The sequence below is a fragment of the Pseudorasbora parva genome, chromosome 19 (genome assembly GCF_024679245.1).
Source record: "Pseudorasbora parva isolate DD20220531a chromosome 19, ASM2467924v1, whole genome shotgun sequence".
Lineage (NCBI taxonomy): Eukaryota > Metazoa > Chordata > Actinopteri > Cypriniformes > Gobionidae > Pseudorasbora > Pseudorasbora parva.
The window spans coordinates 16,015,371-16,040,475 of record NC_090190.1 but is presented as its reverse complement, the minus strand read 5'-3'; the positions used below and the strand labels follow the sequence as shown (position 1 = coordinate 16,040,475).

The following is a 25,105-nucleotide window of genomic DNA, read 5'->3' as shown; positions in this document are numbered from 1 at the left end:
ACAAAGGCTCTGTCACATAGGCACACAGTCAAAGGCTCTGGGTGGAATATAAAGCAACCATTGTTAATGTAAGAAATAGATACACCTTAAACACCTACAACAAGTGACTTCTGCCTTACACCGAAGCAGGCATTTTCTACAAAGACGACTTCATCTGGCTTCTTTTTGAATTTTTGTTTAGGGTGAACTAAGCATGCATTTATTCTCTTTGAACAGTTTTACACCTACAGAAATCCATGGCTTTTTTGAAAATTATGTTCAAAATGATGAAGAATTCTCTGGTAATAAAAGTGACCTAGACAAGTTTTAAAGAGTGGTGCCATGTTAAAATCACATTAGCGGCATAACAATACTTACTATTTCAAAGATCATTGAACACTTTCAAAGGCCCAATCATGGGTGACAATTACACCCATAATGGTATCGTAAACTTATACCTTTCACTTTATCATTACGTTGCATCTGGTGTCTGCATAAAGCCCGAGACCAATGTTGTATCAGCAAGTGAAAAATAAAAATAAAATAAATACTATTAATAATAAATATCCAAAAGTGTAAATGGTTTTGTTTTTCGAAGCAAAGTCCCAAATAAATTGATCTTAAATGTAAAAATGTACAAAAAAGTAAGGGGTTTGAAAAAAAATCTAATTTTGATTCGATATGTGACTGGCTTCTTCTGAACCACAATGTTTACTGAAATATTCAGTGAATTGTATAAACTTTTCATGCACATGTAATTTGAGTGTGCATGAGAGCTAAGAAAAAGTGAGTTTTAGTGAGCTAAAAAAACAACTCAAGCATCAGTTCTCTGGCTTTAGCAAAATTATTACAGCTCTGGAGTGTTTGAACCCAGAAAAAACTGTGTTTTACCTGACACCTGTGCTCCTCTCCAAATGGAGCGAGAACACTAATAGGAGAGTTGTTCATCATTTTATAACTGAGCAGAAGCAACCATGCATACAGACTACATCTGCTGTCCACACTCACTCTGATTTACCCTTTATTATATATGTATCTTACCTTACAGTTTTCAAGGGAAAATAAATCATAAAATGACTTTTATTTTTCTCACCTTGCAGTTGCTCAATGAGGGTCCATGCCATTCTGGAGCCCTGGGCGTCAAACACCACATGACCCTGAAAGAGAACAAAAACATTTTTATAACTCTTTGTATACTTCTCTCTTGAATTGAGTTTGTTAGCATTAGTCTTATTTTATATGCTGTTATGCTATTTATTATTTATTTTTATATTTTCAGTTTTCATCTTTAATTTTACTTTGACCCTGTAAAACCTGACATATGAAATAAAAGTCATAAAATAATACTCATCTTTTTTAAATGTTTACTGAACCTTGAGACAAAATATAAATCAAATCTAAAGTTTTTGTTGAGTATAATATTTGATAGATCAGGATTTTATGGCTAGTATAGTATGGTATAGGAGAATATGGAGCTTACACTTGAGGAAGAAACAAATACGCCCAAACTGTCCAATAATGGTACTGTATTTATTTATACAGTATGACCAAAAAAAGTATCGGTATCATCTTCATTTTTTGGGGAGTCTACTAGAAAAGGTTTTCATGCTTGAATGTATGAACACTAACCCTGCGTCCCAATTCGCATAATATCCATACTAAATAGTATTCGAAAATAGAATTCGTATGTCCAAAAATGGTAGTGTGTTGAAAAGAGTATTCCAAAGATACCCTGATGGTTTACTATTTCCGGTCCGAATTCGAAGAACGGATCGATGTGCACTCTAATGGCTGATATTGCCCACAACCCATTGCGACTTGGACGAGGATTCGATTAGAACTACAAGCGTGGATAAAAAGCGCTAAAAAACTACAAACATGACGGATGTGCGAGTCCGACGGTTAAGTAGAGAAGTTTAAATAAAGGGGTTTGAGTGACCAACTATCAATATGTTATTCAGTGTTGTCATCATTATTCACCTGCAGCAGCATTGTGAACTTTTGTAATGACACGTTTGGCCATTAACTTTTAAATGCATCATTATATTTCAACTGCAAACACATGAGGAGAGTCTAAATTAAAGACCCACAAATGGCAGATCAATGTGCGGTAACATTTCTCTCCAATACGGCAGGAGATTAAACTGAATGTGGAGGATTTGAACTGTGACGAATCTGACGATGATTGACAGGGCAGATAAACGGTGACGGGATGCACGTAACTAAGTGACAGAGTCCATTTAAGTAGATGAAGTAGTATGTCCCGAAGCTTGCATACTTTTCTGCTACACACTCAAAAGTATATACTTTTTCTTCACAGAATGAGTACATACTTTTAGGACGTAGTATAAGTGGGCGAACTGGGACGCAGCAAGTGTTAACACATTATTTGGCACACATTTTACATTATTGTAGCACTACTCTTTCCAGGCTATGAGTAACAATGTTTAGTTCCTGTTCCAGACCCTTATTCTGTAAAGTGCAGTGTGATCTGATAAGAAGTATCTCTCCTCTTACCTTAACCAGAGTTTAAACACACTATTAATGCAACTCAACCATGACTCTCCCCTCTACAGGTGCTGGTCATATAATTAGAATTTCATCCAAAAGTTGATTTATTTCACTAATTTCATTCAAAAATTGAAACTTGTATATTATATTCATTCCTTACACCCAGACTGATATATTTCAAATGTTTATTTCTTTTAATTTTGATGATTATAACTGACAACTAAGGAAAATCTCAAATTCAGTATCTCAGAAAATGTGAATGTTGTGAAAAGGTTCAATATTGAAGACACCTGGTGCCACACTCTAATCAGCTAATTAACTCAAAACACCTGCAAAGGCCTTTAAATGGTCTCTCAGTCTAGTTCTGTAGGCTACTCAATCATGGGGAAGACTGCTGACTTAACAATTGTCCAAAAGACAACCATTGACAGCTTGCACAAGGAGGCAAGGCATTGTAAAAGAGGCTGGCTGATCACAGAGCTCAGTGTCAAAGCACATTAATAGAGAGGTTTAATGGAGAGGTGAAGGAAAGGAAAGATGTGGTAGAAAAAAGTGTACAAGCAATAGGGATAACAGCACCCAGGAGAGGATTGTGTATAACAAAACCCATTTAAAATGTAGGGGAGATTCACAAAGAGTGGACTGCAGCTGGATTAAGTGCTTCAAGAACCACTACATACAGTTGTGTGCAAGATATGGGTTTCAGCTGTCGCATTATTTGTGCCAAGCCACTCTTGAACAACAGACAGCGTCAGAAGCATATTGACTGGGCTAAAGACAAAAAGGAATGGACTGCTGCTAAGTGGTCCAAAGTTATGTTCTCTGATGAAAGTAAATTTTGCATTTCCTTTGAAAATCAGGGTCCCAGAGTCTGGAGGAAGAGAGGAGACGCACACGATCCACATAGCTTGAGATCCAGTGTAAAGTTTGCACAGTCAGTGATGGTTTGGGGTGCCATGTCATCTGCTGGTGTTGGTCCACTGTTTTTCAATGCAGTCATATACTAGGAGGTTTTATAGCACTTCATGCTTCCTGCTGCTGACCAATTTTATGAAGATCCAGATTTGATTTTCCAACAGGACTTGGCACCTGCACACAGTGCCAAAGCAACCAGTACCTGGTTTAAAGACCATGGTATCCCTCTTCTTAATTGGCCAGCAAACTTGCCTGATCTTAACCCCATAGAAAATCTGTGAGGTATTGTAAAGAGGAGGATGCGATATGCCAGACCCAACAATGCAGAAGAGCTGAAGGAGCAGAGTAACCTGGGCTCTTATAACACCTGAGCAGTACCACAGACTGATCGACTTCATGCCACGCGGCTTTACTGCAGTAATTCAGGCAAAAGGAGCCCCAACTAAATATTGAGTGCTGTACATGCTCATACTTTTTATGTTCATACTTTTCAGTTGGTCAAGATTTCTAAAAATCCTTTCTTTCTATTGGTCTTAAGTAATATTAAAATTCTTGTTATACTGATTTTGAGATTTACATTTTGGGATAGTTAAAAATTAAACGAAATAAACATTTGAAATATATCAGTCTGTGTGTAATGAATGAATATAATAGTTTCACTTTTTGAATGGAATTAGTGAAACAAATAATTTTTCATGATATTCTAATTATATGACCAGCACTTGTATATTGCATATGAACTGGGAGGGAATTATTTAAATTCTAAATATTATAACATCTATGTTTCCGCAAAAAAAACTCAAGACTACAATTTTTTTTTTATAGAAAATACTATTTTCATGATCAAACAGCAACATTTTACACACACTAAAAAAAGTTGAAAATGTAAAAAAGCATAATTTTCAGTTATTTACCAAAATAACATTTCAATTTTTTTAAAGCTTTTTCATTTTTGTTTTTTTTTTTATTAAAGGGGGGGTGAAATGCAGTTTCATGCATACTAAGCTTTTTACACTGTTAAAGACTTGGATTCCCATCCTAAACATAGACAAAGTTTCAAAAACTAATGTTGGATGTTTGATGGAGTATTTCTGTGTCAAAAATACTCATTCCGGTTTCGTTAGGGGGGTTGGGGGGCAAGTTTCGGAGAGTTTTTTTTTTTCAGAGTATGGGTCGGCTTGACGGCGATAGACCGGAAGGTCCTTGTATGGTCCGTACGGGCTCTTCTCCCGGTAGGGTGCGCGCGCGCGTGACTAGAGCGAGAGAGGAAATGCACGCCCATAAACACTTGCTCAGCTGCAGATCCACTCATCCGTGAACACTTATGTTGTTATAGTCCGCGCCGCGCTCCACTTTATTCCTATGGGTGACGTCAAGCGACTTCAACGCTTCAGCACAGCATTCCGGGAAGGCAGCGCTGCATTTTAACTGATTTGAACGCAGAAATGATGGGAAGCTTCACAACATCGCTTCAGTCGCGTCGCAAAGTGGATCTCCACGGTCACTGCTGTCACAGGACTTCACCAAATCATACCAAAGAAGTGTGTTTTTGACGGAGCGGTCCCAGCGATAAAGGTTCGGTCCTGCTTTGAAAAAAAAAGCTGAAAAATTAGCTGAATCTGATCGATAGCTATGGGTTTCTCCACGCTTGAGGACGTCACCGCTTTGTGCGTACTCGTCATTCTTTTGCTCCGCCCACACGATACGCCTCCAGGCGCTCGTTTTTTTCCGGAAAGACTCGTACAGCCTATATTTCTTTTATAAATATAATAAAACTAAAGACTTTTCGGAGATATGAAGGATGCAATACTACTCTATAGGTACTCAAGATTGACATGAGATTGACTGAAACTGAGTGTTTCACCCCCCCTTTAACCATAACAACATTTGTATCCGCTTCCCAAAATCATTGTTAGACAACTATGGCTGCAAGTTCTGTTGTTCAACATAGTTCAGCGAGTTGGTGCTTCCCAAAACCATCGTTACAATGAACATTCGCAAACAGCATCGCAAACTTGTGTGGTTGCAATGATAGTTCTTAAACCTGTAGTTAGAAGCATAGTTTCTTGTCATACCTGTCAACATTTGGGTATTGGGGGGGAAATAATACTTTCTTGTTTGTATGACATGTGGACTTAATAAATCATTATCTTAAGCAAAAAAAAGCAAGCTGACATTTAGTGCAATCTATATATTTTATTTCAAATACATACAAATATCAATTATGTTTTTAGCTTGTCAAGAGATTTATAGAACCTTTTTTGAAGAGTGCGCATGTGCTGACATGCTCTAGAATGTAAGAAATGAGTCTATGATTGAATCTGAAAGAATTTGTCCTCAGATACGTGTTTCTTAGCCTAGAAATCTAGACGCACCCTAGCGACAGCAAATCTAATCTGCCATGAGTATCGTCTAGCAACTCTCAATTCACTTCTGAGCTGTAAACGGCAAACTCTAGTCGGGCCAATCCCATTGTGTATAGAGTCGGTGGGAGGGGCTTAACATAATGACGGCAGAGTTGCGCTTGTGAAGTTCTAGTACACACAGAAGCTTTGTGTGTACTAGAAGTCAAATCAGCTTTGACCGCAACTCTAGAAGACTTGGAGTTAAGCTTTTCTCTGGGAAAAGAACAAAGAACGGCACTGAAGTTATCCTTAAGAAGGGAACCGACCAGATACGGCGAAAGTTTAATCTTTTAACTAGCTCTGGTTGGTTGTAGCGCTATACAATTGCGTGCACGCCGTGCAGAGGGAGTTTGAAAGACAACCGTTTATCCCGCCCTTCGGATTGAGCCGTCAATGGTGAGTTTCCAGACCAAACATCTTGATGAGGGTCTGGCTTGTCAGGTTACGTGTTTCTAATTTATAGCAAACAATCTAGCTTCATTAAAAGTAGTTATTACTCTACCACCTGCGTGACATCGTTAACTAACATGGTTGAACGACAGATTTCGGGAAACACGACTAGCTAGGTGATTTCTTCAACAATGCAATGTACTATGGTAATTAAGCAGTGATTAATGTTGTTGTTCGAGAAACACACCCCTGTATAGTATATTTGCTGTGGCAACATAATTGCATACAGCATTTGCTTTTCATTCAGTTTAACTGCCACTGACTACTGAACCTTTGATATCATGACAACTTTAATACGTTCATATCTAATTATTATTTAGCCAATGCTGTCACTCACCGAAACCCCCTCGAAGGAGCTAGTGTTGAGGGCTCGATAGATCTCCGCCGTGATGTCCTTGTTATTGTAATTAAAGTCTTCCAATCTGCGGCCTTTCGCCTTCAAGGGCCCCACTGTCTTATTGAGCGCCAGAGCCAGGGCCCATACTGCATCATATGCCAGAGGAGCTTCCTGAAATCCTCCGGTTTCCTCTGGATTCTTCCCACCCAGCTTGGACATCAGCTGCGCTAGGAACTCCTGTGAGGTCTAGATCAAAAAAGAGGACATACGGTATCATCTGGTATGCATATGGGTGCGTACACACATGGAAAAATCTAGTGCAGTAACAAGGGCATATGTTTGATGGATTTTAAGCATGACTTCATTGTTACTATAAAAGCACTGAATTGAAAAAAAGTGCCAGGCTTCTGGCAGCAAGAAAACGAGAGAGAGGTCAAGGTAAGTTACAGTACAGTTCATCACCATGGGAGTGCATCATATAGATGGAGGTACTTTTCTCCATGGTGTGAAATCTTCATTCACACACACCAGGACCTCAAGCGCCAAAAATAAACTCCCGCTTTCACACACACTCTGAAGATGTTCCATGTCATTACTGGGGTACTGGGAAAAGAAATAGAGTTGGCGCGCTCTTATCATGGCGGCATACAAAAAAACTATTTCCTTGACATTTTTCACACCTTATAGAAACAGCTGAGGCACCTTCCTAACTTCAAACAGGTGTGTTTTAGGAAATGAGCCAAGCTGCAGATGGGCATCTGGTGATTGCTTGATGCAAATAGACAGTGGAGAACAGCATGTGTGTGTGGATAGAAACTATGGTGTAAAGATGCATTTCAGCTCTCTTGAAATTACAGCCTCAAAGTGAGGATGGTAAAGCAAGGATGAGGGGAACAAATTATGGTTATGTTGAGCCAATTTAGCATGGCCATCTTATCACAAATTGTCCTGTCCAACATGACAGTCTTTTTACGTCAGATGTGAAGCATAGGTGTCTGGATACGTGCCCAGATTGAGCCGGATCCAGGAAAACAGCAGGGACATATGCATGCAAGCCAATTCCCAGCACAGAGCACCGGAGTTGGATGGGCTCCAGCACCCCCCTGGAGCTCACACCTGTCCATCCAGCGCTCCCAGGGGTACAACAGTTGGACCTGACTGCTCTGACCCCTACGGGACTCTTCGGATTTTGAGATCTGAGAATAGCTAAAGATATAACGGTAGGTTATGGGCTATTCCCAGTGGCAAAATGTTATCTAACTTGGTTATCTAAACAGAATGAAGCTTGTCTACACCACACTAATCTGAGGATGATGTCATTGTAAACAATGCAGCATATGGGAACACACAAGACACTGTTGGTTGATTTTTATGGGTTTTTCAATGGTCGGTGAGGACATGTAAAGAGCAGGATGGCTGATGACCAATAGATACAATCAGAATAGAATTCATTGATGCCAAATAAGATGTATTCTACACAGCATTAACTAATAAAGATTTTATTAAGATTCATGTTGTTAAAAAGTTTTGTGGTTGTTAGCATTTTGCCATGTGGTAGCAGATATGGCTTTTGCTTCTCCAGTGTAAGCCCATGGATTTTTCCTGTTTTATCATCCAACAAGCAAAAATTGTAAGTCAGTTTCCTTCAAAAAGTAAAAACTTTATGATTTGAGATACCATTCAAGTCCACAACACAAATGTGCAATGGTCTGGGCATAGCCACGCAGCACAAATGTAGGACTTTTTAATTTTTAGGATCAATGAGAGTCAGGAAATAAACTTTATTCAGGCCCACTTACCAGGTTAGAGGCCCCTCGCACCGTCTCTGGATTGAGCATGACTATCTCAGTGGTCACATGCCCCTCCACAGCTTCTGTCATCTGCTCCACAGTGCAGTTGATGGATGGATCTTTGATCTTGAACCAGTTGTCAGCATACCAGCCAATCAGAAACCACACATACTTTTTCCCATACAGCTTCTCCTTATAGACCTGCAGTTGGGTTGTATGAAACAGGTCGGGTTAGGGAACGATTCGAGAAAAGAATGACAAATGAACAGAAACTCCATGTTTCCCTTTTCACATTGACATAGATTAATCATGATCAGCTGAATGGCTGATTACCGACCTCACAAAACACTTTCCTGGCTTCCGTTTCGTAAAACAGTCCCACAATGATGCGCGCATCTTGCCGCTGTAGGAACAGAGTGAGAATTGATGATTAGAACAAAGAAATCAATGTAACAATTTGCAAAAGTCAGTGAATTAACATGAGAGGGAGGTCCCTTTAGTATTTGAGAGTGCTATTATGCATAACACTGCAGTAATTTTGGTTTGGACAAGCAGCCCAATCAGTGCTACTTTCCCCTCTCAGCGGTGTGCTATATTCCAGGTTACCATGGTTCCTCTGGTGGTACTCCATTAATCTTGTGCACCAGAACTAGGGCGGCACAAATGGCAGGCCTTTGCTAAAAAGGCAGCCAGGGGCCCAGCCGTCACTAGAGAGAGCAGGATGGGGAAAGCGGTAGGGCTGGGGGGAACGATCATCTGACCCATGTTCCAATTAAAACGATTCTTCTCAAGAACGAAATCAGATCCCCACACTGTTGTATTTTTCTCCCAGCCTAAAATTATGTTCTTTGGCATGACAGACCCAGAGCTAGCCAGTCACAATAAAGGTGCATGTTCCTGTTTTGTCTGAAAGTGTTTATGGGGGAAATAATATATATATATATATATATATATATATATATATATATATATATATATATATATATATATATATATATATATATATATATATATATATATATATATATATATATATATATATTTGTTTTGCTTGAAGAAAATCAAGTCTATTTTAAGGACAATTACATTTTTTATTATGATATTATTTATATAACATAACATATTTTCCCCCAAATCCCCATTACCATAATACAAAACAATAATAAGCTAAGGTAAACCAAAATTGTTATAGTAGTATTTGTTGTATAGATTTAAAAAAAGAAAAAAAGAAAATCACTATATGGCAATATATTATGTTATTCTTAACAAATAATAATGATAACAGTTTTTTGTTTATGTTTTGTTTGTTTACTTATTTATTAATTACTTAAATATAAAAAAGTCAAGTTCGTCCACACCAAACTCGCTCATCCATGTCTTTATGGACCTTGCTTCGTGCACTGGTGCACAGTTTTGTTGGAACAGGAAGGGGCCAACAGCATAAAATCCTAAATGTCTTGGTATTTTGTCGTTCTCCTGGGAACCACCAAAACCTAGACTGATCCATCAGATTTTCAGACAGAGAAGTGTGACTTGTCACTCCAGAGAACACGTCTCCACTGCTGTAGAGTCTAGTGGCAGCATGCTTTACACCACTGTATTGGAAAAGCTCAATAAATATTTGTCTTATTCATTGTATTATGTTTATTATTTAGTATTGTCACGGTTCATGGATTCCCTGTCTCACTCTTGGGTGCGTGTTGAATGTAGGTGAGGGCGGAGCCTGGGATTGGCTCATCACGCACCTGTGGCTGATCACCTGCACCAGCTGCAACTCATCACCTTCACCCTATTTAGTCTCTCTGTTTCTCTCTTGTCTTTGTCAGAGCGTTGTTGGATGTTTCCCCTTGTGTCTCCGTGTTGGTTGTCGTTTCCCCCTTCCGTGAAACGCTGGATCCCTTCCCGGATTACCTCAACCGCGCTCCCGAGTCACTGCTGCTCACAGCCTGCCCGTGTCGCCAACAGAGTCTCTCTCACTGCTCCGTCTTATCCGGACTTCTTCTGTGTTCTGAGTTTTGGCTTCTGTGACACTTCTGTCAATAAACTAGTTACTTGCAATTGAATCCTGCCTCTGTGAATCCGTTACAGAACGCTCTGACCAACCATGGATTCAGCGAGTATCAACGCCCTACTGACCAGCAGCAACGAGAGACTGGACCAGCAGGAGGCGAACTTAACTGCCACAGGACAGGCAGTACACACCTTGGTGGCACGGGTGGCCGAGCTGACCCAACAGATGCAACAACTCGTCGGTCCCACTGTGCCCGACCCACCGCCGATTCCCCACACACCATCTGCATCACGGCAACCGGAACCACGTCTGCCTACCCCCGAGAGTTATGCCGGTGAGAGCAATTATTGCAGAGCCTTCCTTACCAAGTGTTCCTTGTTTTTCGCTCTTCAACCGCAGACTTTCAACACGGGAAGATCCAAGGTGGCATTCGTCCTCACCCTGCTCTCCGGACGAGCCGCACTTTGGGGAACGGCGGTGTGGGAGAACCAACATCCTTGCTGCTCCTCGTTCCAGACGCTGGCGGCAGAGATGAGAAGGGTGTTTGACCGAGCGGTGACCGGAAGAGAAGCGGCACGTCAACTCGCAGAGCTCCGCCAAGGTAACCGCTCGGTCTCGGATTATTCCATCGAGTTCCGCACCCTGGCCGCCGAGTGCAAGTGGAACGAGGAGGCACAGTGGGACATGTTCCTGCATGGGCTGGCTGACCGCATCCAGAAGGAGATATTCGCCATCGACCTTCCGGAGAAGATTGACGGTCTCATTGACCTTGCTTTGAGGGTGGACGCTCGTCTGAGTCGGCTGAGGTCCAGGATGGAGCCTCAGCATGGGAGTGTCGAATGCCCTCAGGCCAGCGCTACGGATGCGGTCAGCTACACCTTCGACCCGGAGCCCATGCAGGTGGGTCGAGCTCGGCTCTCCCGGGAGGAGAAGGCGAGACGGAGATCCCGTGGTCTTTGCCTGTACTGCGGCGGGAACGGACACCTGCTAGACTCCTGCCCGGTAAAAGACCACGCCCGGCGGTAAAAGGAAGGCTACTGTCGGGCGGGATCTCCGTGGAAAAGACCTCATCCTCCACTCTCCTCCCGGTGAGATTGCTGTGGGCAGCTCAGGATTTTTCCAGCCTCGCCCTCCTCGACTCGGGAGCGGAAGGTAACTTCATTGACTCTGCCCTTGCTCACAAACTTAACATACCCACCATTGCACTCAAGAACACCATTTCTGTCAACGCACTCAACGGACAAGTTCTCCCTGACATTTCATTCACCACTGAACCACTTACACTGATCACTTCCGGCAACCACACAGAACGCATTTCATTTTTCATCCTGGACTCCCCTTTGGCTCCCGTTGTCCTCGGTCACCCTTGGCTGGAGTAACACAATCCAAGGGTTGACTGGGGACAAAACTCTGTGTCTGCGTGGAGTGATAGATGTTATGAGTCTTGTTTGGTGTCTGCTTGTTCGTCTGTTTCTCGTTCTGTTTTTCAGAGTGAGACGGTGAATCTGTCTAACGTGCCTCCGGAGTACCTCGACCTGAAGGAAGTGTTCAGTAAGTCCCGAGCTGCTTCTCTCCCTCCGCATCGTCCCTATGACTGTGCTATAGATTTACTCCCAGGTAAGTCTCCGCCTAAGGGCAAACTATACTCTCTTTCTATTCCAGAGAGGGAGGCCATGGAGAAATATATTTCTGATTCTCTAGCCTCCAAATTCATCCGCCCTTCCTCTTCTCCAGCGGGGGCGGGGTTCTTCTTCGTGGGGAAGAAGGATGGTTCTCTGCGACCTTGCATTGATTACCGAGGGCTGAATAACATCACGGTAAAGAATACCTATCCTTTGCCGTTGATGTCTTCAGCTTTCGAGAGGTTACAGGGAGCATCCGTCTTCACGAAGTTGGACTTACGTAACGCTTATCATTTGGTTCGCATCAGGGAGGGGGATGAATGGAAAACCGCATTTAATACCCCCAGGGGGCATTTTGAATACTTGGTCATGCCTTTCGGCCTTTCCAACTCCCCAGCGGTTTTCCAGGCACTCGTCAATGATGTGTTGAGAGACATGGTCGACCAATTCATATATGTCTACCTGGATGACATTTTGATTTTTTCTTCGTCTCTCCAGGAACATGTTCGACACGTCAGACGAGTGCTTCAGAGGTTGCTAGAGAATGGGCTTTTTGTCAAGGCGGAGAAATGCGCTTTTCATGCACAGTCTGTTCCTTTTTTAGGGTACATCGTGTCATCGGAGGGAATGCGCATGGATCCCGACAAGGTTAAGGCTGTGATGGATTGGCCAAGTCCAGATTCCCGTAAGGCCCTACAGAGGTTTCTGGGGTTCGCCAATTTCTATCGGCGTTTTATTCGCAATTTCAGCCAACTAGCCGCACCTCTGACTGCCTTGACCTCTCCCCGAATGACGTTCAGGTGGTCCGATACAGCCGAGGCTGTATTCGCCAAACTGAAAAGCCGCTTTGTTTCGGCTCCCATCTTAGTCGCCCCTGATCCCACACGTCAGTTCGTGGTAGAGGTCGACGCGTCAGAGGTGGGGGTAGGAGCGGTTCTTTCACAGCGCTCTCCCTCAGATGACAAGATGCACCCGTGCGCGTTTTTCTCCCATCGTCTTTCTCCTGCCGAACGCAATTATGACATTGGTAACAGAGAGTTGTTGGCTGTCAAGTTAGCGTTGGAGGAGTGGCGTCATTGGCTTGAAGGGTCGGGGGTACCTTTTATTGTATGGACGGATCATAAGAACCTTGAATATATTAGATCTGCTAAAAGACTCAACTCCAGGCAGGCTCGGTGGGCACTTTTTTTCGGACGTTTTGACTTTGTTCTCTCGTACCGCCCCGGGTCTAAAAACATCAAACCCGATTCTTTATCTCGTATTTTTGATGCTTCCGAACGCCCGGTTACTCCCGAGTGTATTTTGCCAGAGAAGATAGTTATCTCTACACTCACATGGGAGATCGAATCGAAGGTCAAAGTGGCCTTAGAAGGGGTAACGCCCCCGCCCGGCGGCCCACCGAGTTGTTTGTTCGTTCCGGAGGGGTTAAGATCCGAGGTCCTCAAATGGGGTCACTGCTCCAACATTGCCTGTCATCCAGGGGTAAACCGCACTTGCAGTTTAATAAAGCAACGATTTTGGTGGCCACTTATGGCTCGCGACGTTCGCAGTTTTGTTTTGGCTTGCTCGGTCTGTGCGGTTGGTAAGACATCTAACCAACCTCCCCAGGGGTTACTTCAGCCGCTGTCTGTTCCTTCGAGACCCTGGTCCCACATCGCTCTAGATTTTGTTACCGCCCTCCCGCCCTCCCAGGGCAAGACGGTCGTTTTGACCGTCGTGGACCGATTCTCGAAGGCAGCACATTTCATTCCCTTGCCCAAATTACCCTCAGCCAAGGAGACAGCGGTATCTGTAGTAGATCACGTCTTTCGGTTACATGGCCTCCCGATGGACGTGGTCTCCGACAGAGGTTCCCAATTTGTGTCCAAATTTTGGCAGGAGTTTTGTAAATTACTAGGAGCCACGGTTAGTCTGTCTTCGGGTTATCACCCCCAAAGCAACGGTCAGACCGAGAGAGCCAATCAGGATCTGGAGAGAGTGTTGCGATGTTTGGTATCCAAGAATCCTTCATCCTGGAGCCAGCAACTCTCTATGGTTGAGTACGCTCATAACTCGTTACCAGTGTCATCTACGGGCCTTTCGCCATTTGAGTGTAGTGTAGGTTACCAGCCACCTATTTTTCCTAGTCTGGATTCCGAGGTCGCGGTCCCCTCTGTTCACGCCTTTATCCAGAGGTGTCATCGCACATGGACCAGAGCCCGTGAGACTCTGCTCCAGGTGGGAGCGCGCACCAAGGCTAAAGCCGATCGCCACCGGTCTAAGCCTCCCGTTTACGTCGTCGGTCAAAAAGTGTGGCTTTCTACCAAGAACATTCCTCTCCGCTCCGTATCTAATAAACTTGCTCCCAAATTTATCGGCCCGTTCACTGTCACCAAGATCATTAGTCCGGTGACAGTCCACCTCAAACTCCCTCCGGCGTACAGGAGGATTCATCCCGCCTTCCATGTATCCAAAATCAAACCTGTTTTTCACTCCCACCTTAATCCGCCAGTCCCGGTTCCCCCACCGCCGCGACTCGTAGATGGGGAACCAACTTATTCGGTTAATCGCATTCTGGATTCTAGACGGAGGGGACGCGGTTTCCAGTACTTGGTGGACTGGGAAGGTTACGGTCCGGAGGAGAGAAGTTGGGTTCCTGCTAGGGACATTCTGGATCACTCCCTTATTGATGATTACAATCAACAGGTAAGGTCGGCTGGGAGCGTCAGGGGACGCTCCTAGGGGGAGGGGTACTGTCACGGTTCATGGATTCCCTGTCTCACTCTTGGGTGCGTGTTGAATGTAGGTGAGGGCGGAGCCTGGGATTGGCTCATCACGCACCTGTGGCTGATCACCTGCACCAGCTGCAACTCATCACCTTCACCCTATTTAGTCTCTCTGTTTCTCTCTTGTCTTTGTCAGAGCGTTGTTGGATGTTTCCCCTTGTGTCTCCGTGTTGGTTGTCGTTTCCCCCTTCCGTGAAACGCTGGATCCCTTCCCGGATTACCTCAACCGCGCTCCCGAGTCACTGCTGCTCACAGCCTGCCCGTGTCGCCAACAGAGTCTCTCTCACTGCTCCGTCTTATCCGGACTTCTTCTGTGTTCTGAGTTTTGGCTTCTGTGACACTTCTGTCAATAAACTAGTTACTTGCAATTGAATCCTGCCTCTGTGAATCCGTTACAAGTATTTCTTACTAAAATGTAATAGTAGAAAATAATAGAAATTACAAACAGACTTTAGTGATGTAAAGCTTGTATGCTTCTCGGCCATGGAAACCCATTTCATGAAGCTCTCTATGCACTGTTCTTGAGCTAATCTGAAGGCCACATGAAGTTTGGAGGACTATAACTATTGACCGCAGAAAGTTGGCGGCTTCTGTGCACTGTGCGCCTGAGCATGCGCTGACCCCGTTCTGTGATTTTACGCAAGTTGCTGTTATTCCCAAATGCATCCACTTTGTTATAATACCACTAACAGTTGACTGTGGAATATTTAGTAGTGAGGAAATTTCAGTATCTCTTCAGTATCTTCAGTATCTTGACCTTAGTTTTTTTAAACGAGATTTACCCTTACTGACTGAGTGTACCTGTGTTTTACATCAGTCTGAGAATCGTGGGATGTTGTTGAGGAGGATGCTGATCTGATTGCTCTACCGTGGCACTGACGGAAACACCTGCACTTTGTCATGGCAGCGAGGTCATAAATGAAATGACTAAAACTGAAAGCACCTTGAGGTTCTTGACGGCCACAGCAGGATCCGTGAGAAAACTTTGCCTCACACTGATCTCAATGCCTGCCTCCTTCACCCTCTGCTCAAGATCATCCAGAGTCTGAGAGAGAGAGAGAGAGAGAGAGAGAGAGAGAGAGAGAGAGAGAGAGAGAGAGAGAGAGAGAGATTAAAGCAAAATTGAGAAAGAGATGGTGGTAAAGTAAAGAGCATCGAAACAAGAAAAACATTCGCAGATGAGTGAGATAGGTGATGTCGGGTAGAAAAAGCAAGAGACAGGAGAGAATATTATTGCGGCAGAAAGGCAGAGATAAGACAGGCAAGGAGTAAGAAAAAGAATGAAGAAAGAAAATTAGAAAGAGACTGGCAGATTTAATTTCTTTTGTTGGGACTTGTTTACTGTTTACTGTCCTGCGTGTACCAATAAAACAAGCGTGTACATTTTAATACAGTCTGTATAACCTCAGGCTGCAGAGTGCAAGAGGAAACAAAGGAAAAGAGCCAAGCCTACATCAGCTCCCGCCCACAATCCCAGATGTTGACTTCTACAGCACACAAGTACATTTTACCTACATAGCAAACAAAAATGCATGCTATACCCTGAAGTAAATGATGCGCTTCTGAAACCCTCAGTTACATAAACACAGCCTGTTTGAGTGGCACGACTCAGATCCCAGGCAGCAAGCATCCTCTGCATATTGTTTTACAAGTTCCAGTGGCAAAGAATGTGTATGTCCACACTAGAAAAACACTGAATATAATGTGATACAATCTAGCCAAGATGTCAACATAAATCAACATAAATTACTTTCTTGTAAAAAAGAATGTTCCTTGTTCATGATTTATCCAATCACATTACTTCAAAATAACACATTTCAATGTAAAGTGGGTTTCAATTTGATCCAAAAAGCCTTTTTTGTTTATTCAGAATTAGAGCTGTGCGATCTCGCTATTAGTGTGTAAAATCTATTTAAATTTAAAAATATATATTTATATTGAACAACTGAATGATACCATTTGTGTTTCACATTCTTACTTGGAAAAGAAAGCATTGCTACAACTTCTGAAAGTGACCAGCAGTGTTTTACCAAATATATATGTTAAAATGTGTGTGTGTATTTGGTAGTTCGAGTGTGTAACAAGACACGAAACAGAACTGAAGGGATAACACGCTTTCAGAGAGGCCGCTTGCGTGCACGTTTCTGTGTGTGTGTGTGTGTGTGTGTGTGTGTGTGTGTGTGTGTGTGTGTGTGTGTGTGTGTGTGTGTGTGTGTGTGTGTGTGTGTGTGTGTGTGTGTGTGTGTGTGTGTGTGTGTGTGTGTGTCAGACAGTGCGAGACTGTTGTTTTTCATAAGTTATTACATATAATAGCTCTTTTTAACATCAATGAAGTCACTTAAGTAACAGTCGTGTGCCCAGTCTATTCTCTGATATATGCAACCTAAAATGTACACTTTTCACAATGTTTAAGTAGCCTATTAAAATCATTCAGATATTGCGTGCCATTGCGTTATGCATATCGTAATATGTACATTTGCGATATTTCGATAATTTCGACATATTGCACAGCCCAATTCAGAATGATTCAACACAATATATTTTGAATCAAACACAAAATGAATTGATTTAATTAACAAACATTTAATTCAGTATTTTTTACATGCATAGGATTTCTTTAAATACTTCTCTTAATGCATCTTATGAAAAAGAAGGCAAACTAATTCAAACTGTTTAGGGCACCAAAAGCTTAAGGCCACATAGAGTATGATAATAAAGAAGAGAAGCAATAAAGATGAATAGATGACTTTAAACTTGTAATAAATATTTTCTACACAAAAAGTCACCAACTAAACAGTAATGTAGAAAATTATGCAGTTAAGTTTTCATGCAATGAAAGCCTTTTATTTTAGCTGAGGTCATGTAAATGAGATGAGATAAATGAAATGAGGCATATTTAGTCATATTTCAAAATCGATGCAAATGGATTTTTGTACTAAGAAACAGTGTGAATTGTTACATACGGAGCCCATGAAGGGATATGAAGAAGATGTTTAAAAAAATGATGTGGGAGGAAAAATAGCTTTTGCTTTCACCTGAGAAATGTTGCATTTGCTTGCAAAACTTGCATTCCCCTAAAAAAAGTTGAATTAACTAAATGTTTGCATTCCCCTGAGAAAGTGTTAGCCCTCAAACCATTTGTGATGGATATATTATATTGGGTGGGAGAAAAAAATTACATTTCAGTACTTTCAGTACAAACTCAATTAATTAATGCACAGTTTCTTTGGGAAACACAATAGTTTTGCCAGAGAGCGTGAATATTTTGCAATAGAATTCAAAAGGATTGAAATGTAATTTTTCTTTCCATCTCAGAATTGTATCCAATTTCCATAAAGGCTCCCAGGACATAACTTTACACACCATTTCCATTTTCTTAACGTTCTAGCTCTGAAACAACTTTCTTTTTTTGATGATGTCAAAAAGGCTGCTTATGTTTTGACCAAAAAGAGCAACACTATTGACTGCAAATTCTGGTGTGAAATGCCCACTTTACATTATTATCAACGGATGAAATCAAGTCCTGCCCTACACTTTTTGACCTCAATGAATATTCTGGTTCACTTGTAAATCTGCTTTTACAATTATAGAAGTTAACTTGGTTATGAATATCATTTCAGCCCAATAGGATTTCACGGTGGATGAGGCTACTTAGGACAACATACAAAAAAAAACAAGCAGTGAATCATTACTTGTAGCCTAAATACTGATCAAAAATCTTATCTTGTAAAGTCTACAGGCTTATCATTGAATTATTATTTCTGTTAAATATCTTTACTTACAGAGGTGAAGACCTCAGTGGTCTGCTGGATGGTGGCGATCTTGGTCCACTTCCACTTCTGGAAGAGCTGCACGCGGGTGGGGTTGTGCAATGTGGCTGAGGGGTGCGTGCGGAAGAAGGTGGGGAAACGCTGACGGTTGGAGAGAGCTGGTGAACTGGATCCATAGGACAACTGCAAGCAAATGAAAGAAAATGCACATACTGTAAAGACACTGAGACTTTTGAAGGTAATAAGAAACAAGCCAGTCAAGAAAAAATTACGCTAAAATCACCCGCAGGAAAACCAGTGCCCAAGGGGCTAAATTATCTCCTGCACAGTTCACTCGGAACAGCTTTAGTTAACATTGGGGACTGTAGTGTGCGAGACAGGCGTGCAAAGCTGTGATAAAAAAGTCAAAATGCAAAACAGAGGTGTGAAATAAAAGAAAAAAGAAGTGTAAATTTCAACATTGCCTGTTTTAAGTGTAGCACCAACATCAGTCAAAACAGATGACAGCAGAGGGTTTTTTAGCTGTTTTGCCAATAACTCACTGTCATTCCCAGATGCAGCGAGATGTCGTTGAGTGACATGTCTGCTGAGGAGGTGGAAAAAGGGAGGGTTTCAAGGCCAGCGGGGGGATATATAGGTCAAAACTCATATGTGAAGAGAAAAAGCTCTCAACAGATATAAAAATAGAGCAGAGCATGAAAAATAAAGAGACTGATTTTCAACAAAAAAAAAAAAGAAGAAGAAGAAGAAGAAGAAGAAGAAGAAGAAGAACAAGAAGAAGAAGAAGAAGAAGAAGAAGAAGAAGAAGAAGAAGAAGAAGAAGAAGAAGAAGAAGAAGAAGAAGAAGAAGAAGAAGAAGAAGAAGAAAGATGAGGCATTGGGAGTGCACTTCAAAGACGAGCCAAAAGCGAAATAAAAAATTACATAAATATCTGATCCAAATTGTCTGGAAGCCATTTCACTGATTTCGGGTATTTGAACGAAGTGCAGCATGTTCTAAAATGGGAATGCATTAACTCATCTTAACTGTGGTGTGATTAGACCTGTCGGAGAGTTTGTGTTTGTGATGCACAGGGTCATACTGAAGGCATCAATACCAAAGGACTACAGGTACATATGTTCACCCACTTTAATGCATTAATTAATCCTGCTCCCTGATGAGAGCATGCATTTTGTACACATCCTGTCTGATCGGCCTCTTTACTCTAGCGATATTGACAAACTTAACCAAATGAATTGCTGTGATCTGTAAGTCATCTGCAAGTCTGCAAGTCTTTCATCTTCCACAATAATGTAATGTCTTTGGATGTCTTCTAAGCAAATATTGATATAGCCTATGCAATTAATTCAACCAATTAATCTGCATATCATGTAATTCATTACTGAAATATTTAATCGATTGACAACCCTAGTTTTAATTTGACTAACTACTCATATACACTACCTGTTACATGTCTGGTTTTGTTGTGTTTTGTTTCCTGTTTTCATTTGTCACATGTTCCTTTGTTCTGTTTCCCTGCACTTTTCTGTTGTCATAGCAACAGCGGTTGGTTTAGTCCTTTTCAGCTGTGTTTAGTTAATTGTCATCTGTGTCATCTGTGTCACCTGTCCTCCATCCCCCTCATTTAGTCTGTCATCAGTCTGTGTATTTAAGTTCCTCTTGTTCACTCTGTCTTAGTCCGGTCTCACGTTATACTATGGTGTTTGATGTTCTAGTCTGAGTTTGATTTAAATAAAGCCTGTCTGTTTGGACGTCCTGGATTGCCTCATCTCTGTTGCATCACACACCCGTAACACTACCGTTGAAAAGTTTGAATTTAAATTATTTTTTAAATGTTTTTTTTTTTTTTAAAGAATGCTCTTATGCTCACCAAGGCTTCATTTATGTAATCAAAAATACAGTAAAAACATTGACATTTTGAAAGGTTATTACAATTTAAAATAACTATTAGAATTTTATTGTTATATGTATTTTAAACAAATTTTTATATGTAATATTTTCCTATAATACAAAGCTGAATTTTCAGCATCATTACCCGAGTAGTCAGTGTCATATGATCCTTCAAAAATAATTATAATATGCTGATTTTCTGATTATTATCAATGCTGAAAACATTTAATATTTTTTTAATAATTAAAAAAATATTAAATTGTAATAACTTGTAATAATTTAATGAATATAAAGTTAAGAACTAGCATTTTTTTAAATAGATGAAACATTTATTTCATAAAACATTACTACTCTACTACCACCTCAAACTGTTGAATATTTCACATAATAAAGAAGTACACCATATTGTCGAAGGTTTTGGGACCCCTGCCTTTACGTGCACATGAACTTTAATGACATCCCATTCTAAATCTGTAGGGTTTAATATGGAGTTGGCCCACCCTTTGCAGCTATAACAGCTTCAACTCTTCTGGGAAGGCTTTCCACAAGATTTAGGAGTGTGTTTATGGGAATTTTTGACTATTCTTCTATTTGTGAGGTCAAGCATTAATGTTGGATGATAATGCCTGGCTCAAGTCTCCACTCTAATTCATCCCAAAGGTGTTTTATCAGGATGAAGTCACGACTCTGCCGCCAAACTCACTCATCCATATTTTTATGGACCTTGCTCATGTTAGAACAGCTTCCTACAAAGTTGGGAGCATGATATTGTCCAAAATGTATTGGTGTGCTGAAGCATTAAGAGTTCCTTTCACTGGAACTAACAGGGCACAATGAAGTCAGACAGGTACCGTTCTACTGGCAATTGCCAAACCCAGACGTGTCCATCGGATTTCCAGACAGAGAAGTGTGATTCATTACTCCAGAGAACGTCTCCACTGCTCTAGAGGTTAGTGACGGTGTGCTTTACACTACTGCATCCAACGCTTTGCATTGCACTTGGTGATGTAAGGCTTGAAAGCAGCTGCTCAGCCATTGAAACCCATTCCATGAAGCTCTCTATGTACTGTTCTTGAGCTAATCTGAAGGTCGGTTAGTTCACAAAGTTTGTAGGTCTGTAGCTATTGACTCTGCAGAAAGTTGCCAACTTCTGTGCACTGTGTCCTCAGCAAGCGCTGACCCCTCTCTTTCATTTCCCGTGGCCTACCACTTCATGGCTGAGTTGCTGTTGCTACCAATCGCTTCCACTTTGCTTTTTATTTTGTAATACCACAGTTGACCGAGGAATATTTAGTAGTGAGGAATTTTCACTAATGGACATACTGCACAGATGGCAACCTATCACAGTACCAAGCTTGAATTCACTGAGCTCCGGAGAGCGACCCATTCTTTCACAGATGTTTGTAGAAGCAATCTGCATAGGTGCTTGATTTTATACACCTTCAATAATTTGGAGGGGTGCCCCAATACTTTTGGCAATATAGAGTATGTCTTCTAAATGAACAGAAACTGGTGTTTTTCAGTATGGTTAAAAATAGCATGCGTTTGACAAAAAACACTGAAATAAGTTCATTCATAGCCTTCTCTACCTGTCTTTGGGGTTTAAACCTGTAGCTTTGGTTCCCTGAATATAACCACTGAACTGAACCACACTCCATTCCTATAGAACCTACATGTAAACACATGTCCATATTACTGGAGAGTTACCCATTTTGTCTAAAAAAAATCCAATGTTTGCTGCAAAAGAACATTTTGTCATCAGCATTACCTTGAATTTTTTTCTCAAAATTCATTCAATGACAGCACAGCTCATCTCTAAACATTTGCGGAGCTCTTTTCCAAAACGCTATAAATCCATTTGAATAGTTTTCATGAAAATGTCTTCTTTTTTTTATTATCTAAACCCATACATTTTGTTAATATTCGATTTATCAATATTGATATTATTCAATATTGTTGATTATAAATTCAAAGTTTTCTTTTTTTGTTTCAAAACGCTATAAATCCATCCTTTTTATATGTAGTTGGTTTATGTCTTTAAAAAACAACAAAAACAACAATAAGCAACACGTCATACACGCATTTCGGCCGCGGAACGGCTTGGACTTCTGTGCTGACCCTGGTGTGTCCACAGAAGTGCCCGGAAAACTTTGTTTGCTTCCTGCATGGTGCTGCAGCGATCCCCTCCATCTGGTCTTCAGCTGTCATGCCTCGACAACGACATCAGGACACTGACAAATTGGGAATATGTGGCAATAGAACCTCTAGCGCTGGGAGAAATGTAAAACATGGAGTGGACCACAGTGTACTGTGGAGCTTAGAGACTTCCACCATCAGCTCTGTTTTCTGTTCAGAAAAGCTTTTATGTGTTGATTGTTTATATTATTCTATATTTTTACTTTTTATTCATTTTTTGTTATTTTTCCCTTTTCCATTGTTGCACTTTGAGATTCTTTAGAATGAAATCAAATCAATTATTATTATAATATATATATATATATATATATATATATATATATATATATATATATATATATATATATATATATATATATATATATATATATATATATATATATATAATTATTATTATTATTATTATTATTATTATTATTATTATTATGTCACATGCAGCATATGACATCAGGGGTCAAGACGATTGCCGGTTAGAATTGCGTTCCGGTCAGGGGTTTGGGGGGTCATAGACTGCCGGTAAGAATCGCGTTCCGGATTCTGTTCCGGCCAGGATCGTGTTTGCGGGGACACCGCAGCACAATCAAAAAGGCACTTTCACTTTCAAAGGGGTAGGAGCTCAAGACGAGACGAGATGATATATTGAATTTAGACTTAAAAACAGGCTCGGCGCTATAGCGGTTTGGAAAGAAACTGCATCTTGCAATACATTTAAACAAGGAAATATAGCGATTTGGCACCAAAGATTGATGGAGCAGAGAATAGATTCAGTACACAGCAAAATGGCATGACAAACTCAATTTTTTTTATTTGCCGTTTATCGCATTTTGGAAAAGAGCTCTTCATTTCTAAACAAAGTAAACCCACCACTATAAGGTTCCACATGCGAGCAGCCTCGGCCACCAGTGTGGACACAGAGCTGCAGCCAGGCATCAAGACGATTTTTATGGGCTCTGTGTACAGCAGGTCATACAGCAGCTTTGTGGCCTCTCCAGGATCACACTGAAAGCAAAGAGAGAAAAAAACATTTAAATATATCATCTATATTCAGAATTGAAGCATATCTGTCACTATTCATGAAGCATTCTGTCACTTCATGCTCAAAACTGCAGACCTCAACAAAAAAAAAAAAACATTTCACACTGGATATAGGCATTCACTTCTACAGTATAAGGGCCCCCATAGGGAGAGAGACTTTATTTCATACTGAATCACATAAGTAGCGATAAATATGCATTGGGAAGCAGAATAAAAAGGAGTAGAGATAGATAAAGCAATATATGCATAGTTGCAGTCATCCAAGGACACATGCATTTGCCCATAAATAAACCAAGCAACAAATGTTTGTTTGCTGGACATGTACCCTCATTCGTCTTTAACCTGACGCAGACAATAAGCATCTTTTTTGCCCCCATTTGTCTTAAAATAACTGTCAATGAAAGATCAATATCTCATTTAAATGATAATAGTAGGTTAAAGCCACAATTGATCATGTGTTGAGAGTAAACCGAGTTGCAGCCAGTGGCCTTGAGCACAGCCAGAATTTCTAAAGCTGGGCTTTTGTTTGGTTTCTGTTGTTTTGGGAACAAAGAAAAACTTAAACAAAAGCGAAACCTACAAAGAATAAAACCAAACATGAGATTAAAATGATTGGAGGCATGATTGGTGCAATCACAAATTCAATTGGCAGAACCCTGTGGCGACTGAGTGCTCTTTACTTATTGCCGTCTAAACTGCAATCCTTATGCCGAGATACATCTCTATTTATGTCTCTCCTGATGCTTTTAATTTCTTCTAAACATACAGCTAGATCATTCCAATTATTTCAATTGCAACAAAAGAAGTGAGAAACTGCTTTTCTTTTCTCAATTACAATAACCTCCAGTGAAAAGCATGAAAGTAATGTGACATTCCACACAGTAATGAGAGAGAGTTACATCAACTGTCTCCACTGCAGACACATGCCTACACATTATTTTTAATAAAGTAAATAAAATGAGCCAGATTGCACATAATGTGTTGAGGCATCTCCAGAGACTGTGGTGAGAATGCTGCTGTAGACTCTCTCCAGACTCCCAGGGGGTCATCAGCAAAATCACATCTACAGAATGGAGACCTAGTTTGGGCTCTAAATCTCCTCCTGCCCCGACTTTCTAACCCTGAGGGAAGCCATGCGTGAGCCTAAATTTTTGCACCTGGGTTCCATCGAATCAAAACAACTGCAAGAACTGCATTCTGAATTTGTTTTAAAAAACACAGATTTTAGAGTAGATTATCCTGAAGACAGGAGGAGCATTCTTTCTGAAGAAAAAAACTTACTTGATGATGATGATGATGATGATAGTTTGGTTTGACTTATTATTTTTTATAAGGTCCTAACTACATAGAAACTAACATATAATGTTTTTTATTAAAAAATAATTTGTTACTGCAAAATTATTTTGAGAATTTTTATCTTAAAATTAT

At 40.9% G+C, this 25,105-nt stretch overlaps 1 protein-coding gene across 2 annotated transcripts in view; it reads right to left on the bottom strand.

The window, feature by feature from the left end:
• The window catches only part of gabbr1b (gamma-aminobutyric acid (GABA) B receptor, 1b), a 164,889-nt gene that overhangs the window by 57,533 nt on the left and 82,251 nt on the right, over positions 1 to 25,105 (bottom strand). For both annotated transcript variants that reach the window (XM_067426765.1, XM_067426764.1), the window contains exons 8-14: positions 23,507 to 23,641; positions 18,568 to 18,738; positions 15,729 to 15,830; positions 8,725 to 8,790; positions 8,397 to 8,588; positions 6,598 to 6,843; positions 1,073 to 1,136 (exon numbers count right to left, since the gene is read on the bottom strand). In XM_067426765.1, coding sequence (XP_067282866.1) covers positions 1,073 to 1,136; positions 6,598 to 6,843; positions 8,397 to 8,588; positions 8,725 to 8,790; positions 15,729 to 15,830; positions 18,568 to 18,738; positions 23,507 to 23,641 — 976 coding nt within the window. The remainder of the gene's footprint in view (positions 1 to 1,072; positions 1,137 to 6,597; positions 6,844 to 8,396; positions 8,589 to 8,724; positions 8,791 to 15,728; positions 15,831 to 18,567; positions 18,739 to 23,506; positions 23,642 to 25,105) is intronic.